Below are 27905 nucleotides of genomic sequence, written 5' to 3' on the forward strand. Positions count from 1 at the left end.
ACCTTATGATCAGTACTGTAACGAGGCCTCTCACCCTAGGTCCTGCATTGTAGTGAGGATTAGATCTAGAGTATTCATGAAGCAGTCATTTATAACATCTAGAAACTTTACTGCTGTAGTATCATCCGTGAGACATTGGCCTTATCAGTATTGGGGCAATTGAAATTTCCCATTATAATTCTGATTTATTAGCTTTCCTGCGAGACTTTTATCCCATCCTTAACATATAGCACTATCCCTCCCCCAGTTTGACCTGGCTTTCATTTAGATGTAATTTGTGCCCTGGTATTACAGTGACCCATTGGTTTTCCTCCTTCCTCCAGGACTTTGAGATGCCAATTGTGTCTACATTTACATTCTAACTCTCCTATCTTATTTTTTAGACATCTGGCACCTGCATACAGACAATTTGAAGTGTTTGGTGGTTTTTTTTTGGTTTTTTTTTTAATTGTATTTCTTAGCTTGTAGCTAGATGGACTCAGGACCAATGGGTTATATTCTCCCCTGCTAGCAGATGGAGACATGTTTCAAAGCTGACGTCACCCTAGATACACCCCTGCAGTGACCTCAGCCTTCCAGTATCTCTCAGTCTCCAGCAGATGTGGATGTGCTTTCCCTATGGGGATCGCTCTACCCTTTAGAAGAAGAAATTCTACTTTTAAATTGGAGAAAGATTGAGCCCCGCTCTCCTGCAGTGATACCTCGTTCATGCCTGCTCCTCTCTTGGGAGGTGAATGACTCAGGAGCAAATTCCAGAGAGGTTATGGAACCTGCCCCTGCCACTACCGCTGCCTTTTTAGCTGACGTGGGCTCTGACCTAGTCCATACCTCGGCCAAAAGACAGCTATGGCTGTGAAATTGGTCATCAGATGCAACCTCTAAAGCAAACCTCACAAAGATGCCCTTTAAGGGATCACTCCTCTTAGGAAGAGAATTGGAAAAGCTGGCCAATAAATGGGATGAATCTCCAGTGCCCCGGCCTCCAGAAGATAAGAGAAAGTAGTTATAGTGCCCTTCGCCCATGACTGGTTGATCCAGGGGCTCCTAACGCTTTCGGCCCTACAGAAACTCAACATTTCAGAGGTCTCGGTCCTTTGGGAGGTCTCAATCCTTTTGGAGTCGACGGCCCAAGAGAGGGGCAGGTTCGGGTTCAGGATCATCCTGAGCTCCCCAATGAAGTTTTGCTGACCCACCCTCAGAACGAGGAGATAGGGGGTCGACTCTCCCTCTTCTACCAGCGGTGGTTTGAGAAGGCCAGATTGACAAACTAAAGAGTGGCAAATCACCTGGACCAGATGGTATGCATCCTAGGGTACTGAAGGAACTCAAAAATGAAATTTCTGATCTATTAATTGAAATTTGTATCATTAAAATCATCCATTGTACCTGAAGACTGGAGGGTGGCCAATGTAACCCCAATATTTAAAAAAGCACCAGGGGCGATCCAGGTAACTATAAACCAGTGAGCCTGACTGAGTGTGAGACACAGCATGGGAAGGAGAAGCCTGTATATCCGAAAGAGAACATGGGAATGAGAAGCCTGTGCATGGGAGTGAGAAACCTGGGTGAATGTGAGACACAGCATGGAGGGAGAAGCCTGTATATCTGAAAGAGAACATGAGAGTGGGAAGCGTGTGTGTGTGTGTGTGTGTGTGTGTGTATGCATGAGAGAGACTGGTGAGTGTGTGTGTGTGAGAAAGTGATTATGAGAGTGAGAAGCCCATATATGTAAGTAGAACACGGGAGTGGGAAGCCTGTGTGTGTGTATGGCATGAGAGAATCTGTTCAGGAAGGTGACTGGTGTGTGTGTCAAAGACTGGGAGATGACTGGTGTGTGAGAGACAGAAACTGGTCATGGGGGCATGACTGGTATGGTGTGTGTGTGTGTGTGTGAGAGACATGGGCCCTAAGGAAGAGGACCATGAGTATAGAGCTTAGCCTCTACTGCTGCTTCTGCTGTGTGCTACGGCCTGCATGGAAGAGGAGTAGGAGAGCTGCTGGAGGGAGTAAGTAAAGGTGGCTTTTTAAGTTTATTTTTCTTGATTGACTGCCATTTTAATTATTTAATATTATGTGATGTGTCTGCATTTTTTGAAATATTTTATTGGTGTTTGGAGAATTTTTAATAGTTTTTATGAGTTTTTAATTGTTGGATGTTATTCTGTTCATAGCTGTTTAGAAACATTTATTCTGCTTATTAGTATAGTTTTACAATTGTTTCTGTGTGGGGATCTATAGCTGCTTGCTAGTTCTGTTTTCCTAATGAGAGGTGTATTGGTTTTTAGGACCTGATTTAATATTTGTAGTGTTGCCTTTTCATAGATAGGGTTGCTCCTGTTTGAGTTTTATCAGTCTTATTTGTTGTGTTTTCTCAAGAGGACATGCATTGGTGGTAAACTGCTGTCTTTTCATAAGTAGGGCTGTTGAGCCTGGAAGTAGAAGGCGTTTGAGTTGCTGTTACTGAGATGACACCAGAACCAGAATATCTTTTTTAGTAGGGTGAGTTGTATGGGGAATGTCATACGATCATGGGTCAGTGTGTCATGCATGTGAGAACCATCTGTCAGGTGTGTCCAGACAGAAGAAAGGTTGAGAACCACTGTGCTAGAGTGTTGTTTTCAGATGCTAATGACTCAAGTTCAGGTCCTGAAAAGAACTATTCACCCGGCGGAGTGGTCTTATCTGCAAGTCCTGGGGTCGATGGCTGACAAGTTGGACATTCCTGGGGATGTGGGCACACAGGCATCCCTTTCAGTACCTTTTGCTCTCTCAGTGGAATCTGTGGTCACAGCAGTACATGGTGAGACTCAACTTATCATTGGAGGTGAGCGTCCAGTTGCAGTGGTGGTTACAAGCAGATCACCTCAGGAATGGGGTTTCCTTGGAGACACTGGACGGTTAGTGCTCGCAATGGATGCGGGCCTTCTGGAGTTGGGGGGCGCACTATCAAGGGTGGGTGGTGCAGGGTCGCTGGTATGCCAAGGAGCAGCAGTGGAGTGTCACTCGATTGGAAGTGCGCCAAGCGGCTGGAAACTCACGCAGTAAGGATAACGTATGACAATGCCACGTCTGTGGCCCACATCAGGCAATGCGTGTTGGTTGAGGTAATTGTGCTCATGGTGTGAGCAGAGCAACATCTCCGCGTTCCACATTGACTGGAAGGATAATTTTCAGGCTGACTTCCTCAGCAAGTAGCACTTGTACCCAGGAGAGTGGGAGTTGGCAGATGATGCCTTTCAACTCCTAGTGGCATGTTGGGATCGCCCTTATCTGGATTGCTGGTGACCTCCGGCAACGTGTAAGTACCTTGATTCTTCAGTTGCAGAAGGGTTATTGATGCTCTCATTCAGGTCAAAGGCTTGGCCTTTAACAATCTGAAGGTGCAGGTAGCTAGGGGTAGACAGTGCTGGAATATTGTCTTCCCATCCAGATGTGTCCAAGTTTCTGATGGGAGTTAAGCATTTACGTTCTCCCTTGCGGCTACCAGTGCCTCTTTGGGACCTTAATCTGATTTTGAGTTTTTTTTGTGAGTCCAACTTTTTAGCCACTGTGTGGTCTCTTTGTATGGCTGCTCATCTTGAGCGTGTTTTTTCTGTTTGGCATCTCTGGTCTCTGAGTTGCAAGCTTTTTCTTGCTGTGAGCTGTTTCTACGAATAACTCTGGGGGCAGTACAGGTTAAGACTGTACCTTCCTTTTTGGCCAAAAGTGGTTTGGAAGTTTTATTTGAATGAGTCTATTTCCCTGCCCATGCTTGTCAAAGATAGAGATGCATGGTCTGATGCAGTACTTAAAGATTACTAAATCTTACAGGAAGTTTCATCGTCTGTGTGTGCTCCATGGTGGAAGTAAACAAGGTGAACCAGCAATGCGGGCAACTGTAGCTCATTGGGCATGGCCTTCTATGTGGTTGCCGATGTCCCCTTGCTTAGTCAGGTTAGGGCACCTTTCGGCAGTATCATGGGTGGAGCTCCAGTTGTCCTCTTTACTCACTTTCTCCAAGCTTTACCACTTGGATGTGTGGATTCCGAAGGACGAGGCCTTCACACATGCAGTGTTGATGGGACCGCAGGCAGCCTCCTGTGCTTTTTCAGGAGTAGCTTTGCTACATCCCATTTGTGTGGACTGGGCTGCCCGAGTGTAGAGGAAGGAGAAATTAATACTTACCTGAGAAAAAAACTGAAAGGTGCAGCTGCAAAGGTTAAAAGTGTTCAACAGGCATGGACATTGTTTAAAAATATAATCTTAGACGTGCAGTCCAGATGTATTCCATGCACTTTAAAAAATATATCCAAAGCAAGAAACCTGTGAGGGAGTCGGTTGGACCATTAGATGACCGAGGGGTTAAAGGGGCTCTTAGGGAAGATAAGGCCATTGCAGAAAGACTAAATGAATTCTTTGCCTCCGTGTTTACTAATGAGGATGTTGAGGAGATACCAGTTCCAGAGATGGTTTTCAGGGGTGATGAGTCAGACGAACTGAACCAAATCACTGTGAACCTGGAAGATGTAGTAGGCCAGATTGACAAACTAAAGAGTACCAGATCACCTGGACCAGATTGTATGCATCCTAGGGTTCTGAAGGAACTCAAAAATGAAATTTCTGATCTATTAGTTAATATTTGTTAACCTATCATTAAAATCATCCATTGGCCACCCTCCAGTCTTCAGGTACAATGTAACCCCAATATTTAAAAAGGGCTCTAGGGGCGATCCGGGAAACTATAGACCAGTGAGCCTGACTTCAGTGCCAGGAAAAATAGTGGAAACTATTCTCAAGATCAAAATCACAGAACATATAGAAAGCCATGGTTTAATGGAACACAGTCAGCATGGCTTTACCCAGGGCAAGTCTTGCCTCACAAATCTGCTTCATTTTTTGAAGGGGTTAATAAACATGTGGATAAAGGTGAACCGGTAGATGTATTGTATTTGGATTTTCAGAAGGCATTTGACAAAGTCCCTCATGAGGGGCTTCTAAGAAAACTAAAAGTCATGGGATAGGTGGTGATGTCCTTTCGTGGATTACAAACTGGTTAAAAGACAGGAAACAGAGAGTAGGATTAAATGGTCAATTTTCTAGGTGGAAAAGGGTAAACAGTGGAGTGCCTCAGGGATCTGTACTTGGACCGGTGCTTTTCAATATATTTATAAATGATCTGGAAAGGAATACGATAAGTGAGGTTATCAAATTTGCAGATGATACAAAGTTATTCAGAGTAGTTAAATCACAAGCGGATTGTGATACATTGCAGGAGGACCTTGCAAGACTGGAAAACTGGGCATCAAATGGTTGGTGCAGTTAGTGTAGCTGGGTTTAGAAATGGTTTGGATAAGTTCTTGGAGGAGAAGTCCATTAATGGCTATTAATCAAGTTTACTTAGGGAATAGCCACTGCTATTAATTGCATCAGTAGCATGGGATCGTTTTAGTGTTTGGGAACTTGCCAGGTTCTTGTGGCCTGGATTGGCCACTGTTGGAAACAGGATGCTGGGCTTGATGGACCCTTGGTCTGACCCAGCATGGCAGTTTGTTCTTTTGTTCCTGGGCTGCCTACTTTATATGCAGACGAGGAGGAGTGTTTCTGTTCATTCATTTGAGAGAACGGTAAGTGAGATAACCAGCCTCTAAGATTAGTGCATGTTAATTCTTTTGGCTGAGCTCAGTTTTCCCCATTGGTTGGAAGCTTGAGTGGTTGACGGTTAATATTCATGTTAAAGTATAATCAGTTTGTTCACAGTTTGGCGGGATGATGGCAGGGCAGGGCTATATGTCATTGACATCAGCAAGTCAGCTTTACTCTGCATCCATCTGCTGGTAGAGATGCATAACCCATTGGTGTGGAATCGCCTGCCCTCATCAGAGATAAGGAAATTAGCAGGTAAGTAGTAATTTCTCCTTTAGAATCATTTATTTGTGTCTGCTCTTTACTTAATTCATCTGGGCTACTTCTGCCGTTACCACAACCTCTGTATCAGGATATTCTAACTTCCTCATTATGCCAGTATCCTGTGAAGATAGCTTCTCCGAACCATGCACTCCTGAGTCACTGTCAACGTCCCCCATGATCTCTCTTAAAGAAAAAATGCTCCGTTTCCTTTTTAAAAGTGAGTCCCAGCAGTCTGATTCCCCCCTGGGTGACGTGGAGCCCAACCTTTTGGAAAACACCCCGTGCTTAAAACGTTTCCCAGTTCCTAAGAAATAAGCGTCCCTGCCTGGTATCGGGAGTGCATCAAAAGCCATTGGAGGCGAGGCAGGGACGTTTAAGCACCTGATGAGAGGCAAACGTTTCTCAGTGGAAGGGAAGTTATTGAACTCTGAGGGGGGAAGACTCAGGAACATCGTCAGGAAACATTTTTTTCTCAGAAAGGGTGGTGATGCCTGAAATAATTCTGCAGAAGGTGGCGGAGACAAAAACATCAGCGGAATTCAAAAGATATGTGGGATGAGCACAGAGAATCCATAGTGGCAAGAGATTGGAAATGAAGAACATTGGCCTAACCTGCAAGAAGCAGCAGTTACAACACAAAACAGCAGTGCTAGGACTTTTTTGTCAGGGCTCAAAAAAAAAAAAAAAAAGAAAGCATGGAAAGGCCAACAGTAGGATGACTGATGGGCCTGGGCAGATGGAAGACCCAAGGGAGTAGTTGATGTTGGATTACATCTGCCAAAAGTGGTTGAACCTCAGCTGGGCAGAAGAGATGAGCCATTTTGGTCTTTATTTGCCATCATTTACTGTACTAGAACTAATTCAGAAGAGAAGGTGATTATGTAATGGAGCAGGTCACATGGATTATTGTGTTCAGTTCTGGAGGCCTTTCCTCTAGAGGAATGGAAACAGAGTGGAGGTGATCAGAGAGAGCTGCCCAAATGCTGTAGTGTGTACATCAGACGCTGTTAGAAATGTAAACATGTACCCTAGAGCAGCAATGTTAGTAAATAATGTTCATGAAAGGGTGTTAGTTGGATGGAAAGCCCTGCGGGGTAGACTGAAGTAGTAACCATTTCAGAGGGCATAGGATAAGCACAGAGGATCTTTGTTTGCTGAAAGTGTGGCCTGGTGACTATGTAGCTGTGGACAGGGCTGTACTAGGCTGATTTGGCAGTGAGTTATTGGGGCTACCAGTATGAAAGGACTTTTGTGTTAAGCAGAAGACCTAGAGAAAGCCCTGGTGGACTCCGCAGGGGACCTAGGAGGCAGGAGTTCCGGCAATGGCCACATTAATGTTGCTGGCTATTGAGATTAGATTATTATAGAGCTTCATGGTTAGGATGCAGGAAGGGACCTCTTCCCAAGGGGCAGAAACATGAAAAAAAACAGGTTATAAAAAGTAATGAAAAGGCGTCAGAAGGCAAACAATACCTTAGAAGTAGGGGGGTGGGGGTCAAAAGCCTAAATCCATTCTTTTTCAGTTTGGGGAGTGTCCCTGGGCTCCCTGCTCACTGGTGCATGGAGGAGGAGGACTGGGAGGGCTTGGAGACCTGCATGTGGATGGGGTTTTCCCCATCTCCCAAAGCATCAGTCTGTCTTGCTGTTCAGCTATTTTTTAACCAAAGCACTTGAAGGTATGGTTTATAACGATTGAAAACTACTTTAAAGCAAAGCTCATTGTGTTTTGTTTTGTTGGCATCCTTCCTGAGGCCTGCGGTCAGTCAGGTTCAGTTGAGGATGCTCTTTGTCTCTCAGATGCTTCACAGTTGCTTTCCCTTCTGTTTTTATCCACAGGCGTTTCAGCTGGGGCCAACAGAAGCTTCTTATTACTGGGTATACTGGGTGCCAACACAATACGTGGATGCAATCAAGGACACGGTTTTGGGGAAGTGGCAGTATTTTTGAAGTCACCGTCACCTCTGGCAGAGAAGGACTTGTCTGAGGGACACTGTATGTCGGAGGGCAGCCAGAGGTGACAGCTGTGCTCACTTACTCTAACTTCACATTGCAGCTTGCTTCAGCCATATTTAAAAGCGAATGCAATGGAAATTCATAAACCCTAATCCAGGAAAGATCTCCACAACTCAGAACCTGCCAAAAGCATCCACTTCCAATTTCTTTTCAAAGAAGAAAATAATAAAACTATAATTTTTTAAAATTAATTTGAATAGAATACAAATATTTTCATAATTCTTTAATTGCAAACAGTAAAAATTGGTCATTCTGGTTGTGACAAAGTTGGAGGGTCGTCTCTCTTTGAATATGTTGAAAAGCATATGCAGATGTACAAGGAAGAGCCTCTCTCCCGATGGCTCCTTCGCAGCTTAGCCTTGTCTGAGTGGTAAAAATGCTCACTTTTTTATATCCCCACAGGACAAGAACAGTATTGTAAGCAATGATTCTCCTTTCTCCTCGTTTTATCCATCAGGAGCAGTGAACCTGGAATGGACTGTGTAGTCCCTTCCCTGGCACCAGCTCTGCATTTCTCTGCAGCCTCACACTTGGCCTTGATCTTGCCAGGTGCTGTTGACCTGCAGTATTTGGTTCTCGTGTCCTGAAAGGAACCTGAATCTGGTGCTGTGTTTGGGGTGGGAGGTGGGGCTCACTGTATTAGAGTAAAACTGACACACTAGCCAGATCTAAAAGTTCAAATCCATGCTTTTTTTTTGCATGTCTATTTCCTCCTTCTGTTGGACTTCCAGCCTCTGCTGGAGCTGTGCTGCCATGAGCCTTCATTCAGAACCACCTGGGGTTTCCCCAGCTCCTGGATAATTGTCTTCCACTCTACTTTCCATCTAGCCTGAGGGCCACGGAGCACAGTTTCCTCCAGAACTTAGAATTTGGCCGAGTCTCTCTCTCCCCAGCTGGGCCCACCTGAGCATTGCCATTTACCATCCTTTTAGTCGTGAACATTTCATGCACAACTTTTTTTTTTTTATTATTATTTTTCCCCTTCATGGCCGCCGCAATTCCTTGAATGATGTCACAGGCCAGTGCAGCCAGCAGACTCGGGGACAGGTATTGCTTTCTGCACCGTGGGGTTAGAGTGGCCTCAGTGTTTGGGAGAAGAGGGTAATAGATCTGCTGAGCCTCACTTGACTGCCAATCAATGTAGCTCAATATTTCTTCTGTTAAATAATTCTAAGGAAAGTGTTTCCTTTTTCTTCTGTATACTTCAGAGGTGCTAAACAGTCTCCAGATACTGAAAAGGGTGCAGCAGTGCAATTCCACCTTCGAGGTGGCTGCATGTCATTGCTACTGTTCTGATGTAAAAAGGCATAACTTAATACAAATTAATGATTGATGCCTTTCTGCTCGTTAATTTATTATGGTTTGGTGAATAGAACACATCAGTTGCTATTTCCTAGATTGGTTTTGGACCCTATAAATCATAAGTGAGCAGGGAGGTGACCGCACCCCCTTGATATCCATATTTCAGACCAGTTTCTGTGTAAAGGGCCTGACTATCTTCCCATAGACATAGAATTGGAGGCCCTGAAGAAATGCTGAGCAGAACAAGCTCTGGCCTGCCTGTTTCTTGCACTGGTGCTTATTGATAGGTGTTTGTGGCTTTGGAATAAAGCTATGAGCATGCGCCAGTGCATCCCAGCGTCCGCTCTGGTCATGCTTGTCATGTGTTAGGGTGTCAAGCCTACGTCTGATACAGGGGGTTAGTTTCAGCACACATTTGCTTCAGAATTAAATGTCAATGATGTTAGCTATTTTGTGCTGCTGCTGCATTCAGGTGCAGTTTCATGGTGTGTGCTGGTGAGCTGAGGCCCTTCTCTCCCCTCGTGTCTGTTCTGCGCTGATCCTAGCTTTATGATGAGGATACAGAGTCTGAAGAAAGTTGCAGGATTTGTCCACTTTTTTGCCTTGCTAGCTCTTTTGGGGCTGACGCCCACAAATCACGGGAGTATGAAAAATGTCATTTCACAGTTTCATGTAATGTTGGTAGAGCTATATGAAAGTGTTGCTTTACAAGTAAAACAGAAATAAATATGAAAGATGCATCTGGCTGTTAGGTGAAGTCATTCATGTTTCATCGCCTTTTGTCTCCAGGTTTTTGTTGCTGGTGTGCTTAGCTCATTCTCCTGCCCTGCTCTTTACTGCTGCTGTTTCTGGGTGGCCTGCTCACAGCTCATGAGGACCCAGGTTGCTCTCTGTTTAGTTTGTGAGGGACAAACGTGAATCTGTAGATGTGCCAAACAAAGGAAATTGCACAGCAGAAAAGTGAAAAATGCAAGACAGTGATGCAAAAGGTTTATCCACTACGCTCTCTGTACAGAGAGGGTGGTGGATGCATGGAAGAGCCTCCCAGTGGAGGGAAAAAAGACAAATTCCATTTTCCATGTGGACAGAGTGTTTTGCTTTGCTTTCCACATCTGCCAGTGAGAGGGTGACTTGTGTGCATCCGAGTTCATGCTCAGCAGAGGGGCGAGTAGCTAACACTCTCTTTTCCTGTGGGCCAGGCGTTCAGTTCACCTGTGAAAAGATGAAGGAGGTTTTTACATTTCTGTGTGATTGTAGCTAGAGGAGCTTGTGTTTTGCTGCTGGGTTTTGCTCCTCGGTCCTCCTCGAGTGCTGTGAAGACGTGTGAGCCTGAGTGGTGGTTTCAAGTCATGTGCAAGCACACGGTGTATTCAGGGTCTGCTCTCCCAAGCAGTCTCTCTGCTGTCAGAGATTAAGAAGCTTTCCTTTCTCTTTTAAATTGTAACTTTTGAGTCAAATGAGACACTAAAATATTTAAAATCCCAGTGACCCCCTTCCCCCCACAAACAGAAGGCAGGTCATTTCATTGATGGAAGGGTTCATCCAATCCAGTCTTACTGAAATTTCTCACACTTTTCACATGTCCTTTGCATCCTTGGCAGAATTTGGTTTCATTTTCTTTTCTAGAGGGAGATTGGTCAGTTCATTTGCAATTTCAGAGCATTTTGTGATGTCATTGAGCATTTTCAAAGCTGCCCTTCCATTGGTTAGTAGAGCTAGCATTCGCGTCCCTATGCTGTATAATGTGAATGTTTAGGGGTTTCATGGACATTCGATAGTAACCCCCAGTTTGTTTTTGCCTAGATTAGAATCTGACACATTGGCTTGTGCGTGCAATTCTGTCTGTGTGGGGCAATGAGGAGAGGAAAAGAAGATAAGATTTATTTCTTGAATATGTCATCATGCCGATTACAAATGAAGTAGTGAGTTCTATGGTCTGGGCAGAGAGTGCTACTGCTCCGCCTGGTAGCTAAAGCAAATAGTCTGAAATGGTCTTTTCATCTCTCAGCTGTTGCATGCTAAATACCAGAGTGGATTAGAGCAATTAGCTGATGGCAGGTGAAGCAGCGATGCAGCTGCCCTTGTGGGTAGACTAGCTGGGTTCAAATCTTGCCTCAGACTTTTGTGACCATGAGCAAGTCACTTTTCTCCCATTGCCTCAGGTCCTCACTCTGGAGCAGACACTCATTGTATGTGTTTCCTGTACAGCACCCAAGTTTAGGGTGCCATATAGAGGCTGAAAAAGTAATTCAAAAGGCCAAAGAAGTAGACCCATGTTTGCAAGTCATTTGTTGAGAAGATCTTGCTTTCTGTGGTGTAATAATATTCCAAGTTACCCTTCAGAGAGTTGGAAGGGCTTCTTTGCAGATGCCAAAATGATGCATTTACTCATGATACAGTGACTGGGTGTGGCAGGTCAGAGAGATGATCTGCTTGTTAGGGCTTTTCTTTGGAAGAATCACTCCATCTTTTTTACTCTAAGAGCTTCCCTCCCTGCTGTCTGGCTGAAGTGCTAGGATTTTCCTGAGAGCCTGCGCAGTTTTGTCTGCGATATTTGCCAACAGAATAAGCTGCCATTTTGTTTTCATAGTCTTTTTTTCTTGATAACTGCTTAATGACAAACCTGTTTCTTTCTTTTTATTATGCATCTTAAGCACTTACCATTGTGCTTGCAGTGGCAAAAATGTATGATGGATGGCCAATAGATTTTTATGGTTCCCAACAGTCATCAAATCATTGAACTGACTGACAAGGTCATGGCCACCATGGTTGAACACTGGTAGCTAAGGTTAACTTTATGGTTGCTACATCGTTCAATTTTTAAAGCATTGGTCTAGAGCAGACTGTGTTAAATAACACTGAGCATGACCTCAGTGGAGTGTGAAGCACTGCACCTAGAGGATTTTTTTTGTACCTCTTGCCTGTTTGGGAGAAAAAGTGAAACATTTTAGTATTTGATTTTCTCTGCTGGATATTTTTTATTTAGTGTGACTATTGCTGGTTATCCAGTTTTTATTCTGTATGATTAGACTTTACCAATTAAAGTTTGATATTTAAATACATGTGTGTGTGTGTTTGGTGAAATATAGACTCAAGGTACTTGGCAATCTTGTCTTCTGTAACAAAACCAGCATGCTTAAACCCATCCCATCACTTGTTTACATATTTAAACAGAGAAAAGATTATTTCCATTTCAAAGTGGGGAATTAGATGTTTCTCTTAATACAGGAAAAGAACAGAAGTGTGACACTACTGAAACCAAATACTGTATGAAAAAGGAATAATGTAAAATAAATTGGTATTGGTAAAATAAAATAGCCATCCACCAAATTAAATATAAAGTTGCACATAGTAAAATAAATTTTAATAAAAATTATATAAATGTGTAGTAATAAATACAACAGTTTATAAACAAAATTACAAATCAAACATCCTGACATGATCATGTTTCTGCAATGCCTGCATCAGGGGATATAAGAATTCAACTTCAGATACAGTAGTAAAAAGATGCATGACACCTAGAAATGCAAAATAAATGCTATGCATATTAATGAGTTTCAGAAAAGAGACAAGAAAGGTATTAAAAAGCCATATCAACTTTGAAAATAATATGTAATATACAGGAATGCAACACAGTACCTCTGCTACATGAAAAGGACACCCCCCAAATCGTAAATCCCTGCCAGTGACCAAGTGCTGTCCCTATTATCAAAATAAATATTTAAAAAAATTATGTAAAGTAAAGATATTTTAATAATCTGTATAAATTATATACAATGAGAATAAATAGTAAAGACAGGAAAAAACCTGTACCTCCCTTTAGGGAGAATCTTCCAGAGGCAGGACTGGGTCATCCAGAAAGGAGAGAGAGGGAGGAGAGAGTCTGAGGGAAACAGCCCAACTGGCTATCGGGGCACAAGCTAAAAAAAAAAAAAAAGGTCTAGTCACCCCCTGCTGGTCCCAAAAACTGGATCTAACACCCCATTTCTTCAGCAAAATGTCTGCCTGTTAAACACCCCTCTCATCTGCAGGAGACACAATTGGGAGAGACTGCAAGTGCCATAGTAGCTTAAGTACCAAGAGTGCAACAAAGTTTTTCTCTGTCTCCATCTGCTGGTAGGGAAGGAAAACCCATTTGTCTGTGGGACTAGGAAAGACAATTAGCAGATAACCAATTTTTTCTTAAAACATTCAGAATTTATTGTATTTATATAACAATCAGGACAGTTTACAAAATAAAAACACATAGTGAATAAAACATACAGTATTACAAAAAATTTACAGTAATATCAAACAGTTACGAAAGCATCAATAAATCTCTCGTTTGATATCATAGGCTAAACAGTCATGCTTTTAACCCACGTTTAAATGATTTGAAATCAGTAGATATTCATAAGCTTCAGGCATTGTATTCCATAGGTCAGGATCGGCTTCAGAAGTAGCTCTTTCACCAGCCTCACTTAGACAAAGGCATTTTCTGATTAAAAGATGGATTTGGCCCCAGATATCAAGTCCTTTAGAGAGAAAGTAAAGATTTTAGACACCCAGCAGACTGAAATAAATTCAATGGCTCTTTCTATGGGCAACTTGGGAGAAACAAATGTATTTAACCCTAAAGTTACCAAAGATAGTATGATGTCTGCTAGAAGGAAGGAAAGTCTGCAGAACATCGCCTGCGTTGTCAATTTTCCACAAGATGGGGTGGGGGATTGTGGGTGGTGTTGGTGCTGGAACTGGGAATGGTAGGGGACTCGCTTTTGGGGGATCATGGGTTTGGAGGGATCTGTGGGGGCTGGATCATGTATATGGGGGGGGCTCTAGGAGATGGGTTAATTTTATTGGGGGACTCTGGTGCATGGATTCGGTTTATTGGGGGGGGGGGGGGTTCTGGGACATGGGTCATGTGCATGGAGAGGCCATGATGGGGGAACTCAGAGTGGCAAAAATCAGGGATCAGCACATGCATTATGCGCAGTAGAGGCAGAAATGCATTTTGGTTTCTGTTTGTCCAGTGTTCCACGGCTTCTTGGATTTTCATTGCAATTTTGTTTCTAATTTGTGGTCCCTTACTCTGTGTTCTGCTTGTGTGACTGAGCTGAGGGAGAGTCTGTATACAGCTCTTGTTCTGCAGAATGAGATGTATTGGTGTTCTAGGGCCTGGCTCTTGGTGCGGTTATGCGATGGTAGATCAGCCGGGATTCTAAGTTGCTTTTGGCAGGGTTTTACCGCACATCACAGTGTGCCTGGTAGTGGAGGGAGTTTGCTGTTAATGAGGTATAGAACCTAATTATTTATTTTATTTGACATTTGATGTTCTGTTTTTTACCATGAATGATCGCTGAGGATTATTGTACATTTAAAGTAGGTTACAATATTGCTTTAAGGTAATCAATCCTACAATTCAGTAGAAATGGGGTAAGGCATGACATCATACCCTCCTTTTTCAGCTCCTACTGCTTAACAAGGTAGAGATTATAGATCACATCGGAGGGTCATGTTTTTGGGACCAAGGTCCCACTTGTCTATGTATAGATTTAAAACATAAATATTTTTAAATTATCATAAAGTCTCCCTGCTGGTGGTGGGTGCAGGGTGAGGGAGTTCTTTTTTTCATCAAATTAATTTCCTGGCTAGGACTTTGGCTGCAGACCCAGTGGAGGAACAACCGCACTGCACCAAGGTAACAGCTGCGCAGGGCTGTAGGAGCCAACCCCCCCTCTCCAGTGTGGAGTAGCACAAGTGCCAGGGCTCCCTGCGGCAGCAGGAAGTGGGATGGGGTCTGGGAGAAAGGAACAAGAGGATGACAACTGCCTGGGGGAACAGGGTCAAGGCATCCCCAAAAGCTAATTGTGTGTGTGTGTGTGTGTAAGCATGCAATGGAGAATTTTTTCAAACCATCTACCTCTACCCTGCAGCAGTGTTTCTCTACCTTTTGGGTGGCAGGGGCTGGATTTTTTAATAAATTTCTCTCCACAATATTAAAATAAAGATGAATCTGCTGCAGAACACTCTACCATATTTAAATGACATGTAATATCTACATACGGTAGTACAAATATTAGATGGGAGGAAGCCACACTGTCGAGTGAGCAATCTTGAACCCCCAGTACTTACAAATGAGAATTTGACATATTCCACAAAGAAAATGGAGATCTGTGAATGCAGGCTTGCTAACGGTTCCCTTGGTGTGGCCGGTGAAGTGAGAGAAACAGCTATCTCGCTTGCTGGCCCTAAATTATGGAACTCTCCCCTCTGGTTTAAGATTTTCTGATCTTTAAGAAGAACTTAGACCTGCCTGTTCAAGCAAGCATATGAGAGATGACTAGTAAAACTGGATTAAGGCTCACGGTTATGGCAACTTTGAAATTGAAATATGAGATGACCTAGATTTTGTTTGAGATGGTTCTTTTACTTACTTTTATTATTGTATATGATTTATTGCTTTATTGTATAATTGTAAACTGTCATGATTGAACACAGTAGGATGGTATAGAAATTTAAAAGTAAATAAAAGTCCTCTCCCGGTGAGCTCACAATTTATACCTTTTAATAGTTCACAGAAAAGTAATTATAAGACAAACTCAGTTATGTGTTTATGAAAAATGAATTATAAAACAAAGTACGGATAAAGGCACCTTTATCTCTTATAATCTGCGTTTCATGTCAGACAAACTGTTAAGGGCCAGTCTCGGTGTTGCGCAGTCACTGAGCTCTGCCCCACTTCTTTCTGTTCACAGCAAGTTTAGCATAAATCAAGAAAGAACATTATTAGCTAAATTACACTGCATTGAACAGAGCCATACAATAAAGCTTTTTTTGACTTTCTCCACAGTCACCGCTGGGGTCTTACTTTTAGGGTGTGGGGTACTGATGTGCAAATGTCGGCCACCAACACAGGACTGCATCCACGCTACTGGCTCACCCTGTGAAAATGTTGCTAGCAGTAATTTTGTTATGGGTGCGATAGTTTATTTACATTCTTATAACCTGCATCTTCCATTAGCTGTTCATAAACAGTAAAAAATAAATATTTACATTGGGTTATTTAATTTTGTTTTTACTGATTGCTTTTGATTGTAAATATTCCTACCTTACCATCAGGCTTGGGGCTAAGCTCCATGGAGTGGCAGCTCCTACCCTATGAAACTTGCTGGGCAGACTGGGAGGACCATTTGGTCTTTTTCTACCCTCATTGCTAGGTCATGTTAAATTATGTGGCCCAGTTGTAGCGGTGATGTGTCAGGGGCCACCCAAGGGCAGCGCACACTTGACAGGTGCAAATGAGGTGGCAGTCAGGGTTGACACAGGGGGTGCAAGGCAGAGCCTAATAACCGTGCCCTGGGTGGGGGGAAGATCCCCTAAATTAAAGCTTGGGGGAGGGGGGAAGATATACTCCCTGCCCTGCCTGCGCTTTCATAGGCTGGCTGTGCGCTGCAGCTAGTCTGTCGTTTTATAAAGTTTAAGAAATTTTTCTAGAAAAAAAAAAAGTCGCGTTTATTTAAAAAAAATAAAAACGATAACGCCCTGCCCCAGTCAGCAGCATGAATACAGTTAATACGCCCGTCCCATAGCCTTTTTTTTTCCAGTTGGGGCAACGGCAGCTGCATGTTAATAAATTAGCATGAAACCGAACAAGCTGCTGCTCTACCGCCCCTCCAAAAGGCAGGAAGAAAGGGGCCCTGCTGCTGATTCATTAACCTCAGGAGTGGTCCCAGTCTGCAGGATTAGGAAAATGCTGGTCCTCATCCTCCTATAATCACCGGGGGCAGAAATGCTGCCCGGGAGGACAGGAGAGAAGAATGGGAGATAAAATAAAGGCATTCAAATATCTCAGAGGGGTAAATGCGTAGGACGTAAAGCTTTTCCTGTGGAAAGGAAGTTTTAAAATGAAGACATCGTGTGAGGCTCGGTTACGAGAGAAAAAGTGTTTCCATAGCAGCTCCAAACAGTTACGGGTGGTGTTACTTCCTTTTTGAAAAAAGCTCTAAAAACGGTAGCCTAACGTTTGGAAATTTAGATATTCTGATCATTGTATTTTTAATATATTTTTAATTTTATGTATATTCCTTATGTTATCCGCTACAAACGAAACAAAGTATATAGAAAATTCCTTGTAAATACAAAATAAATAAAAGGTGAAGGATGTAATTGTGAGGCTAAAATAGTAGCACAATTCAAGACAAGGGTGCTTTTTGGGTTGGGTCATGGTTCAGAGGAGACCTGCGCAGGCCTTGGGAAAGGGGAAAAAAAAAGTAAGGAACATACAGAGCACACCATTTATTCCAACACTACGCTCTATAACAGAAATAACATATTTGAGAAAAAGAGACCCGGGGATTAGTCCAAAAAGAGGAAAATAATACTGTCAGCTATGTTGAGTATGATTTGGAATAGCGGGCAAAGAATCCGAAATATTATTATTAACAAACAGTGCTCGGGCTCCCGTTGTGATAATGTAAACTTCTAACAGAGTTTGATAACAAAAATTGTCACAGCCTTTAAGGTTCAAAATGTCACCAGTGATGCCTGTGCACATGTTCCTTGGCCGCTGGAGACAGGTGTCCAGGGGTAAACAAGAAAGATGTTGGCATTTCGGCTTCCGAAAATGAGATTTAATGCCCGAGGCCCCTTTCACGCACCTCCCTCCCCTACACGGGCAGCCGAGGAAAGCTGCAAAGAGAACAGCGGGGATCTTCCACGTGTCAGCGCACCACGCGCCACCGCTTCCGGGCTCCTTCCCATTGGCCAGGCTGGGAAGCGGCTGCTGTGCGATTGGCGGAGCGGTGGCAGGTGCGGATCCGGCTCGAGCCGGAAGTGTGGGTGGTAACGATGGTGACAGCGCAGGTGTCGCTCGGAGCCTGGGTCAGGGATGGAGCGGAGCCTGAGGTCTGAGGCGGCGTCAGCGCTGCTGCCCTTCACGTTCCTGCTCGCGCAGGTAAGGCCCGAGCTCGCGTTTCCGCTGGGGGCAAATGCCCGGGGCAAAGCGGAGCCTCCCCCCTCACTGACTCCTTACTGTAAGTGCAGCCAGAGAGGGAGGGTCGGACTGCACCTGAAAGTGCTAATTCTCTCCCCGGCCCTAATTACTTTTCTTCTTTTAAAGCAAAATCTTTGTTGTGCACCGAGTACATTTATGTATTTATTTAAAATGTTTATATACCGACATTCATCCAGGATATCACATCGGTTTACAGTGTAACACAAACTACATGGTGACCTTTATTTTTTTTCCAGGAATGAATCAGTGTTTATTATAACAAAAAAGAGTGAAAATTGATGGGGAAAAATACTTTCCACTTATTTTTTTCCATTTCTGTTTGTTATAAAAAGCGGGGAAACAAGCATGGGGGTAACTTACAGGTGTGGCAGTTACTACCCTTAACCAAAAAGCCTTCATACTGTTGATGCAACTTCTTCATTGCTCTCTGCTTCATTGGCAGGAGGTAATGGGGATTTGTACTCAAGCAGCAAGGACCCTGATGAGCATGGGGGTGACTTGTATGATGCGGCGGATACGACCATAAGCTTGCTGGGCAGGCTGGATGGACTGTTTGGTCCTTTTCTTTGAATGCATTGTTTAGAAGCTGTGATGTATAGGTTTTAGGACTGGGGTGTGACTAGGAATGTACTGGATCTATGGACTTGCAGTTCTGCTTATGTTGCATATAGTCAGAATCATTATTACAAACGGCTCCATCCTTGTTCATCCACAGAAAAATACATGAAAAAGTAGACAAGGCAAAAGTGAAGGCGCACTGCTAACTATTCCCATCCTCCCTTGGGGATTGATCACATTAGAAAAATGAAAGCCTTCCCTCACCACCAAGCTAGGTTTCCACTTTAAATTTCCGGTTCCTTGATTTGCTTCTGCATTGAAAAATTGCATGCTCAGACTTTGCACATCCAGAATTCATTTTCCTGAGGAAGCAACAGTGTAAGACAGGAGAATGTAGCTTCAGCAGAAAGAGAAATGGAAAAAGGAAGAACTAGTAGTACAACTGTTGAAAGGAACTTAAGAATCCACAGCTAGGCCGAGGAGGGACTTTAGGCCTGAATCGCTGCTTCTGAAGGCAGTGCATTTCTGGGGAGTGTATAGGGCTTCAAGACAGTAAATGAATGAGTTTTTCCCCCAAGGAGCTGTATAGAGGCCTGCCTGCCCATACCCGGTGGTGTCTGGGATGTATTTGTTGATTTACCAATGCATGTGAAACTTTCCAGGGGTAACTAACCTGAGATAGCTGTCATTGCTCCAGATTGCTTTTCTCTGGATCCCAGACTGTAAATTAAATTCCTCCAGTAAGAAGGAGGAAGCTTGTCTTTTTGTACTTATGACTGACTCTGGTAACTCAATACTGCAGAGAGAACGACTCATTGAAGAACGCTGGGCTTCTGCTGTATCACAGAGAGCTTTGCATTCATTTTCATGCCTCTGTTCTCAGAGAGCTTTGCTTCCTGGAAGAATGTTTGCACAGGTGGAGCCTTCCAAACCTTGTTCAAACACTGGAGGGGGTGTTGGTATAAATGCTTTATAAAATCTCCAATCAGGAAGTACGATAACTTGCTGGGAACAAATGAGTACTGCATCCAGGAAACAAATTAATATTATCAAGGTTGGCAGCATTTTGGCAGTAAAAATGGTAATGCAGTTGTGTACATATCACGCCTGGGTAATTTGTATTGATTTTGAAGCAGAAGCTTAATTCTCCTTTGGCAATGTTCATGTAATTATGTCTCCAATGCAGACCGGTGATGGGGCAGTTAACCGCCTCCCCATATTGTACAGGTTTCAGTCTAATGACCAAGAAAAACTCCTTTTCATTTCATAACACAGATTCAAATTTTGGCCAAAACCAACGCCTTGATTTCTGACATCCTGGATAATGTTCCGTCTTACAACTGGATTGTTATGATAGCAAAGAAAAGGCAATGCAGTGCTGCTACGTCCTCCCAGGACCTAAATGCGCAGCATTGGGGCATCACTAGTTTCACCTAAAACTGATCCCGAAGTTTCCTTATACCCAAGATTAAACTGAAAACTGTTAGGGGTTTCTGCCCTTCCGAGGTTCTTGAATAACCTGAGGACTTGATAGTGTTTGCCTTTCTGCTGTGTAAGTGATAGAAAACTGCTTCCAGGATTTCTGCAGTGGGAGAGGCTCCTGCTGAACACCACTAAGCTGCTCTTATTCAGTTATCCCTGTACTGCTTATTGTGAGAGCTTCATCACCTGTCTCCAGGTTGTACGTGACAGGTGAGCGGGTCCTCGCCTCTTCTGATGGTATCTATTTCTTTTCATTTCTTAGCCACACAAATTTAACATAAGAACTAGGGCTGCTCTAGTTGGTCATCCTGTTAATCACTGGCCAAAAGGAAGGCAACAACAATACAGAACTCTGATTATGTCCTAGCTCATTGTATTCTGGAAAAACGATTATGTAAAAAGACTTTTATAACTGGGGAGGAGAAGTGGGTGAATGTTGTCGACTTTGGGGGGTCCTTTTCTTTACATGTTCATTAGTAATGAATCCTCTTTCAGAGGGGATTGAACACAAGGCTGAGGCCTCGTTAATGGATACGTTGCAAGCTTTAGCTACAACCCCTTTGGGGCACTGGTTTTGTGATTACGTTGACAGAATTGAACCTCACTTATAAGCCAGGGTATGTTGAGTCTGATCTCCATTTCACAAATGTCAGTGCTAATACTTGCATTGTGCCCAAGAGAGCTTCCTTCTGCAGTTCATGATGGCAGAAAAGGAGCAAATGGCCCATCCAGTCTGCCCAGCAAGCTTATCGTGGTATCTGCCATGCTGTGCAGGTTACCCCCCATGCTTATCAGTTTCCCAGACTGTAAAAGTTGGGCTCTCGTTGCTTGTTGTCTGCATGCAATTCCCCTTTACCGCTTGCCATGGAAGCAGAGAGCAATGTGGGAGTTGTATCAGCAGTGTGAAAGCTTATTGGTTAAGGGCAGTAACCGTCACACCAGCAAGTTACCCCCATGCACACGTTCTTCATTCCCATCCTGTAGCCTTCAGGGATCCACGGTGTTTATCCCATGCCCCTTTGAAATCTTTCACTGTTTTTGTCTTCACCACCTCCTCCGGAAGGGCCTTCCAGGCATTCACCACCCTCTCCGTGAAGAAATATTTCCTGACGTTGGTTCTGAATAGTCATCTCTGGAGTTTTATTTCATGACCTCTAGTTCTCTTTATTTATTTTCCTCAGAAAAGGTTGGTTAATTGTGCATCATTAAAACCTTTCAGGTATCTGAAGGTCTGTATCATATCTCCCCTGCACCTCCTCTCCTCCAGGGGGTACATATTCAGATCCTTCAGTCTTCCAGTGCTAACCCCTCACCATTTTGGTCGCTCTTCTTTGAACCGCCTCTATCCTGTCTTTATCCTTTTTTTGAAATACGGGCACCAGTCCTGAACACAGTACACTAGGTCAGTGGTTATCAACCAGTTTTCTGTCAGCACACACCTGATAGTTCTCACATGCGTGACACACTGAACACATGACAGGCACAAGGCTAAATGAAAATGTACACTTTGCATCCACAGGAACCCCACCCTCAGCAATGGGTATAAAGCAGAACTAGAACATTCGCCATACAAAAAACATATTCTGGTGTTATCTCAATAACAGCAACACAAAGTACTTCTACTACCAGGTGCAACAGCCCTACTTATAAAAAGACAGCAGTTCACCACCAATGCATGTCCTATTGAGAAAATGCAACAAATAAGGTGCTACATGCTAGTTAAATACCTCACCTCAGTCACACATACACACAATCGACCTTCACAGAGTACAGAGAGACCACAAACTATAAATATGGAGACAGAAACTGGAATGGGAAACCAAAAATGCCCCTGTGCATGCAGTACAAAACTGGAGAAATGGGAAGAGAAATATAGCACCTAACAAAGTCCCAGATCTGCAATAATACACACAAACTAATCTGCACAAAGTTACACCTGTATTATGGCACGAACTCAAATGGAACAACCCTACTATAAAAAGGCAACACTACAAATATTAAACCAGGCCCTAAACACCAATACACCTCCAATTAGGGAAACAGAAAAAGCCAAGCTGCTATAGATCCCCACAGTTTTATAGTTATAAACTATATGAATAAATGTTCCCTTCCGCAATGTCGGTCACAAAGAATCTGAACAGGATCAGACCCAGCACCGATCCTTGTGGCACTCTGCTTAACACCGCTCTCTCTTCAGAATAGGTTCCGTTTCCCATCACACGCTGTTTCCTGTCAGTCAGCCAGTTTGTAATCCACGCCACTACCTTGGCGCTCACTTCCAAGCTTCTCATTTTGTTCACAAGCCTCCTATGTGGGATCACTACGCTTCCCTGATCCAACTCCTAGAGGATAAATCCATAAACTGCTATGACGGTAATTAATAAGCAGTAGTAGCTTGTGATCAATCTAATGTTTGGGTACTTGCCAGGTGCTTGTGACTTGGATTGGCCACTGTTGGACACAGGATGCAGGGCTCGATGGACCCTTGGTCTGATCCAGTATGGCCTGTTTTTATGTTCTTATGTCATTTTGGTCAGGCCAGGTCCATTGACCCCAGCATCCTGTCTCTGATTGTGGCCAGTTTGGATCACCAGTACCCATCATATCACCAATAGTTGATTATTTCTTGAATCTCCCAGGGATTGTAATTTGCTTTGAAGTGCTGAAAAGTGGAGTATAAAAAAGTAAACTAAGCCTACCTGGCTAATAACTGTTCATGGACTCTTCCTGCAGGGACTTGTCCAATCCTCTTTTGAACCCCGCTATGTTAGTTGCCTTCAACATTTCCTCTGCTACCTGATTCCAGAGCATGATTGTGCGCTGAGTGATAAAGTACTTCCTATGATTTGTTTTAAATCTGCTGCTTCCTACTTTCATGGAGCTGTCCCCTTGCCCTAGTGCTGTTTGAAAGGGTAAATAACCATTTCCTATTTACTCGGGATTTGATGTCTCAACCATATCCGCTCCCAATTGTCTCTCTTCCAAGTTAGAGAGCCCTAATGTGTTTCTCCATAGCACAGCTTTTCCATCCCTTTCATCATTTTTGTCACCCTTCTCTCTAAATCTAACTTTTTTTTTTTAATGTCTTTTTTGAGGTTGAGTAACCAAAACTACATTCAATACTCAAGGTGCAGCCACACCGTGGATCTATGTAAAGGCATTCTGCTAGTCTCAAACTGAGAATATTATAATGCATTTGTATACTTTGGGACGGTTTGCGACACGAGCTAGATAAAGGGAGAAGAGTGATATTAGTTCTGTTAGGTATTACATTGCTTGTGCTAGCTTCTCACATGAAATGTGGCTGCATAGACTGTCAATTGGGTACTGGATTTATTAATAATACAGAACACAAGTTAAAACTGGGGATTTCTTCTTCTTGGAAAGTCATTTGGTTCAGGTGTCCCACAGCGTTCTAACTCTTCTGTATTTATCTTCAAACTTTGGGACAGCTGTTTATATTTCCTTGGATACTGACGATATCTAAGCTTGATATCATATGCTCTTTCTGTTTTCCATGCAACCCTGTTTTTTCTAAATTTTATTAAAAAAAAAAAAATTGGTGACTATTAAATAAGTATTTTTCTAATGTGTGACTTGACTATTGTGCTTAGTGCCAGTCAGTACAGGTCCTTCCTGGGATTTAGGCCCATTCTGATTAACTTCTCTATAACCTTATTTTCTAGATAGATATGGCCGGATTACAAGCCCTAGAATGCTTTTGAGATGGTAATTAACAGCATTGGCATATGAGAATGAGGGCTGACCTGGGGATGGGGAAAGGTGAAAGAGGAAATAAGACAGGCTCTGTGTGTGTGAGAGGATTGGCAGGCGTAAGGAGAACATGTGCCATCGTGAGAGAGATGGTATCTAAACCAGAGGCTGTAAGTGTGCCAGTGAGAGAGGGTATAGTATAGGGTGGGAGACACAGCCAGTCAGATTTTCAGTAAATATTCAATGAATGAGCATGAGACTTATTTGCATGCACTACCTTCTATGTATGCAGATATTTCTTATGCACATTGATTATGGATATCCTGAAAACCTGACTAACCGGGGGCAAGGACCAGTTTGAGCTCCCCCGGTATTTTATTTATTTATTTATTTATTTAAAGGTTTTTTTTATATACCGCGGAACGTTTCAAACATCACCTCTGTTTACAATGAACAATAATTTAGCAACAGGCTTTTCAATCAATTCAGAAAGAACAAGCATATATCAATAAACAAGGTAATGAGTCGACATATGGTACAATTGAATCCCATCTAATCTTATGGGAGAAACTATGTATAATTACCAACGGTATAAACTTAGGTGTATTATGTACAAATAAAATATGCAATCTATGTATAATTAGGTACATTCAGGCAGAGGAAGGCAGATAGTAGTGAGAGGGAAGGGGGGGGAGTGAGGCTGGCTGATAGAATGGTAGGAGAGGGAGGCTGTTTGAGGAGTCTAAGGGCATTATGTATAAGCTTCTCTGAAGAGCCAAGTTTTTAAGTTTTGTTTGAATTTCTTGAGACAAGGCTCCAGGCGCAGGTCTGTGGGCATTTTATTCCAGATGTTTGTTCCTGCTATGGTAAATGATCGTTCTCTTGTGGAAACATGTTTAATTTGTTTGAGAGTGGGAGTCTTGAGTTTGGCTTGGTGTATTGTTCTTGTAGGTCTATTGGATTTGTGGAATGTAAAGTGGTCAGAGAACCATTGCATTTCTTGGTTGTAGATTGATTTGTGTATGAGGGTAAGGACTTTGTATGTAATTCTCGATGCTACTGGTAGCCAGTGGAGGTATTGGAGTACCGGTGTAATGTGGTCATGGCGATGCGCATTAGTGAGTATTCGGGCGGCTGCGTTTTGTAATATGCCCCTATCTCAGATTATCTTCTCTCCCTCCACTCCTGGTCCTGGATTCTCCATCTCCGAGATCCCATCACCATGCTGATACTCCTTCCTCCCTTCTCTTTACCAATTGCAAAGACCCTTTTCCCCTACCTTAAACTCAAAAGAATAAAATAAATATTCAGGCATAAGTCAGAAAATGTTATATGCAAAATCTTAAATTAAACGTGCTATATTGTTAAATGAATAATTACATATTTATGCCAATATAACATAGACTTGCTGCACAGTTTATTTTACTCTCTTCCTCTGAATCTACTTCTGTACCGCGAATAGATCAGAACAGGCTCTAATGAATGAGGCGTAGGAATCAATTTATTGCCTGGGATTTGAGTGCAGAGGTTCTGTCCCTTTGTTCCCTGCATTCCTGAGAAATTCTGCTAACAATGAGCTGATAAAGAGCTGGGATGGCCCCAAGGAACATCTGATGTCTCTGGGGACATCAAAGACCAAGACATTTTGGTATTTCTTATCATCTGGGAAGACGAAATGCTAAAGTCTTGTACCCATGCCAGTGAGCTGATAATAAGTTAAACAGTTGGTGTCTTTTACCAAATGGGAGATCAAAAGGCTGGTACTGACTGGGGCACCTAACTTGCAGAGGGATTTATAAAGCATAGCATTTGCTTATTTTAGTTGGATGAGCTGAGAGGAACACAGAGCTAGTTGTTCTCTTTCAGAGTCCCCGGGCCTGCAAGTCCTCCAGATTTTGTATGAACACTGCTTATATGAGGAGGGCGGATAAGGGAGTTGTTCTTTATCAATATTCTCTCTTTATTTCTGTCTGTCTCTCCGATTTACCTGTATTGCTTTCTGTGCAGCTTACTGTGATACTGTATTCAATGTTGATTATTACTTTGATTTATTATCCATATATTTATAACATTTAGTAAACTAAGTTTTGCCTTACCAGATTGTGTAGAGTAATCTATGATCTAATATTAAATAAAACCCCACACGGCTCCTGAGCTTTTGTGGGAAAGTGGGTCTGTGATTTTTAGGTCCATAAAATCAGAACTAGCTCAGGTACTGTCTAATGACCCTCCGAGGCGAGAGTATTGTGTGGAATGACTTAGCCACTTGTTGGCCCCTCCTGACTGGACTCCTGTAAATCAGAGTGATGCTCTCACTAATCTGCACCCTCTCTGATGTATGTGTTACTCGGCCTATCTGCTGCTATCAGCTCAAACAGTGTCCTAGAACTCAAGTTTATCCTGAAAGCTGCACTCGCTGAACTTTGCTGAGCATTTCCTAGGCTTGTTGTAACACCGATCTTAAGATATACTACTGGGGACAATAAACCTGGACTTGCTAAACGTTGTCTGAAGCAGTCACTACTTCCCTTTTCCAGCACAGATTTCTTGTGCATCTGTGCCTGTTCCATGAGCTGGGCTGCTGATGTCTCTGTTAACATAGGCTGAACTATTCATGATGCTGCAGCCGTTGTGTGCTTACTGAACGACTTACGGTTCTGAGGTGGTTATCTGTTTTACATGGCATTTGGCACCTGTCTTTCAGTGCGGCGCTGAGCACAAAGTGACACTCCCAGAGACTCTTCTCTTCATATCTACATTGGATGGGAACCTGCATGCAGTGAGTAAAAGAACAGGACACATCAAATGGACATTAAAAGATGGTATGGAAGAGCCCTTCTCTCCTTCAGTGTACTGTGGGGAATACTGCAGGGAAAGCCCTGTGACAGTGCTGCACATACTGCAGACAGTGCTGCACATACTGCAGGCAGTGCTGCACATACTGCAGGGAAAGCCCTGTGGCAGTGCTCCACATACTGCAGACAGTGCTGCACATACTGCAGGCAGTGCTGCACATACTGCAGGGAAAGCCCTGTGGCAGTGCTCCACATACTGCAGGCAGTGCTGCACATACTGCAGGGAAAGCCCTGTGGCAGTGCTGCACATACTGCAGACAGTGCTGCACATACTGCAGGCAGTGCTGCACATACTGCAGGGAAAGCCCTGTGGCAGTGCTCCACATACTGCAGACAGTGCTGCACATACTGCAGGCAGTGCTGCACATACTGCAGGGAAAGCCCTGTGGCAGTGCTGCACATACTGCAGGGAAAGCCCTGTGACAGTGCTGCACATACTGCAGGCAGTGCTGCACATACTGCAGGCAGTGCTGCATATACTGCAGGGAAAGCCCTGTGACAGTGCTGCACATACTGCAGGCAGTGCTGCACATACTGCAGGGAAAGCCCCGTGACAGTGCTGCACATACTGCAGGCAGTGCTGCACATACTGCAGGCAGGGGTCTGGCAGGAAGAGATTCATGGATTTACTCACTTTTAATTCTGATGTATATTAGCTGCATTTTGTTTCATCTGTTGTCTTTCTTTTTATTGTTTTATCTTTCTTTTATATGTTTCATTTGTAATCTGCACTGATCAATTGTTCGATGTAGCAGATAAGTGCAATAAATAATACATTTGAGTTTCAGAGCTGGTAGAAGTGCTGCTGCACTATTGTGCTTTGGTATCAGCCTCCAGTTTTCTAAGATCAGGGGCACTGCAGGTTAGAAAACCAAAAGCTAGTTTTGGTCAAGAGTAAAGGTTTTCTGAAGGTAAAGTTGCTTCCAAATAAAGACAAATATGTATGTGGCTGCAACTGGTAAGATACTGTATTGAGGGTAAAGTGGGAGAATCCAGCACACTAACACATTTAAATAAAATTCAGTTCTTAAAACCCCCCAAACTTGGTAATCCTATGTTCTGGTCTGCCAGCAGGGATGCATATGGAAAGGAAAACCATC

General features: G+C 43.2%; 2 protein-coding genes across 3 annotated transcripts in view; both read left to right on the top strand.

Moving 5' to 3' along the window:
• Window positions 1-12263, top strand: part of UBFD1 (ubiquitin family domain containing 1) — a 29886-nt gene extending 17623 nt beyond the window's left edge. For both annotated transcript variants that reach the window (XM_029577664.1, XM_029577665.1), the window contains exon 7: window positions 7723-12263. In XM_029577664.1, coding sequence (XP_029433524.1) covers window positions 7723-7833 — 111 coding nt within the window. In that variant the 3' untranslated portion in view covers window positions 7834-12263. The remainder of the gene's footprint in view (window positions 1-7722) is intronic.
• A 5635-nt stretch (window positions 12264-17898) lies between these two features.
• ERN2 (endoplasmic reticulum to nucleus signaling 2) overlaps window positions 17899-27905 on the top strand; it is a 58814-nt gene continuing 48807 nt past the window's right edge. The window contains exons 1-2 of the mRNA XM_029577195.1: window positions 17899-18136; window positions 26655-26772. Coding sequence (XP_029433055.1) covers window positions 18071-18136; window positions 26655-26772 — 184 coding nt within the window. The 5' untranslated portion in view covers window positions 17899-18070. The remainder of the gene's footprint in view (window positions 18137-26654; window positions 26773-27905) is intronic.

Source organism: Rhinatrema bivittatum, chromosome 14 (assembly GCF_901001135.1).
Source record: "Rhinatrema bivittatum chromosome 14, aRhiBiv1.1, whole genome shotgun sequence".
Taxonomy (NCBI): Eukaryota; Metazoa; Chordata; class Amphibia; order Gymnophiona; family Rhinatrematidae; genus Rhinatrema; species Rhinatrema bivittatum.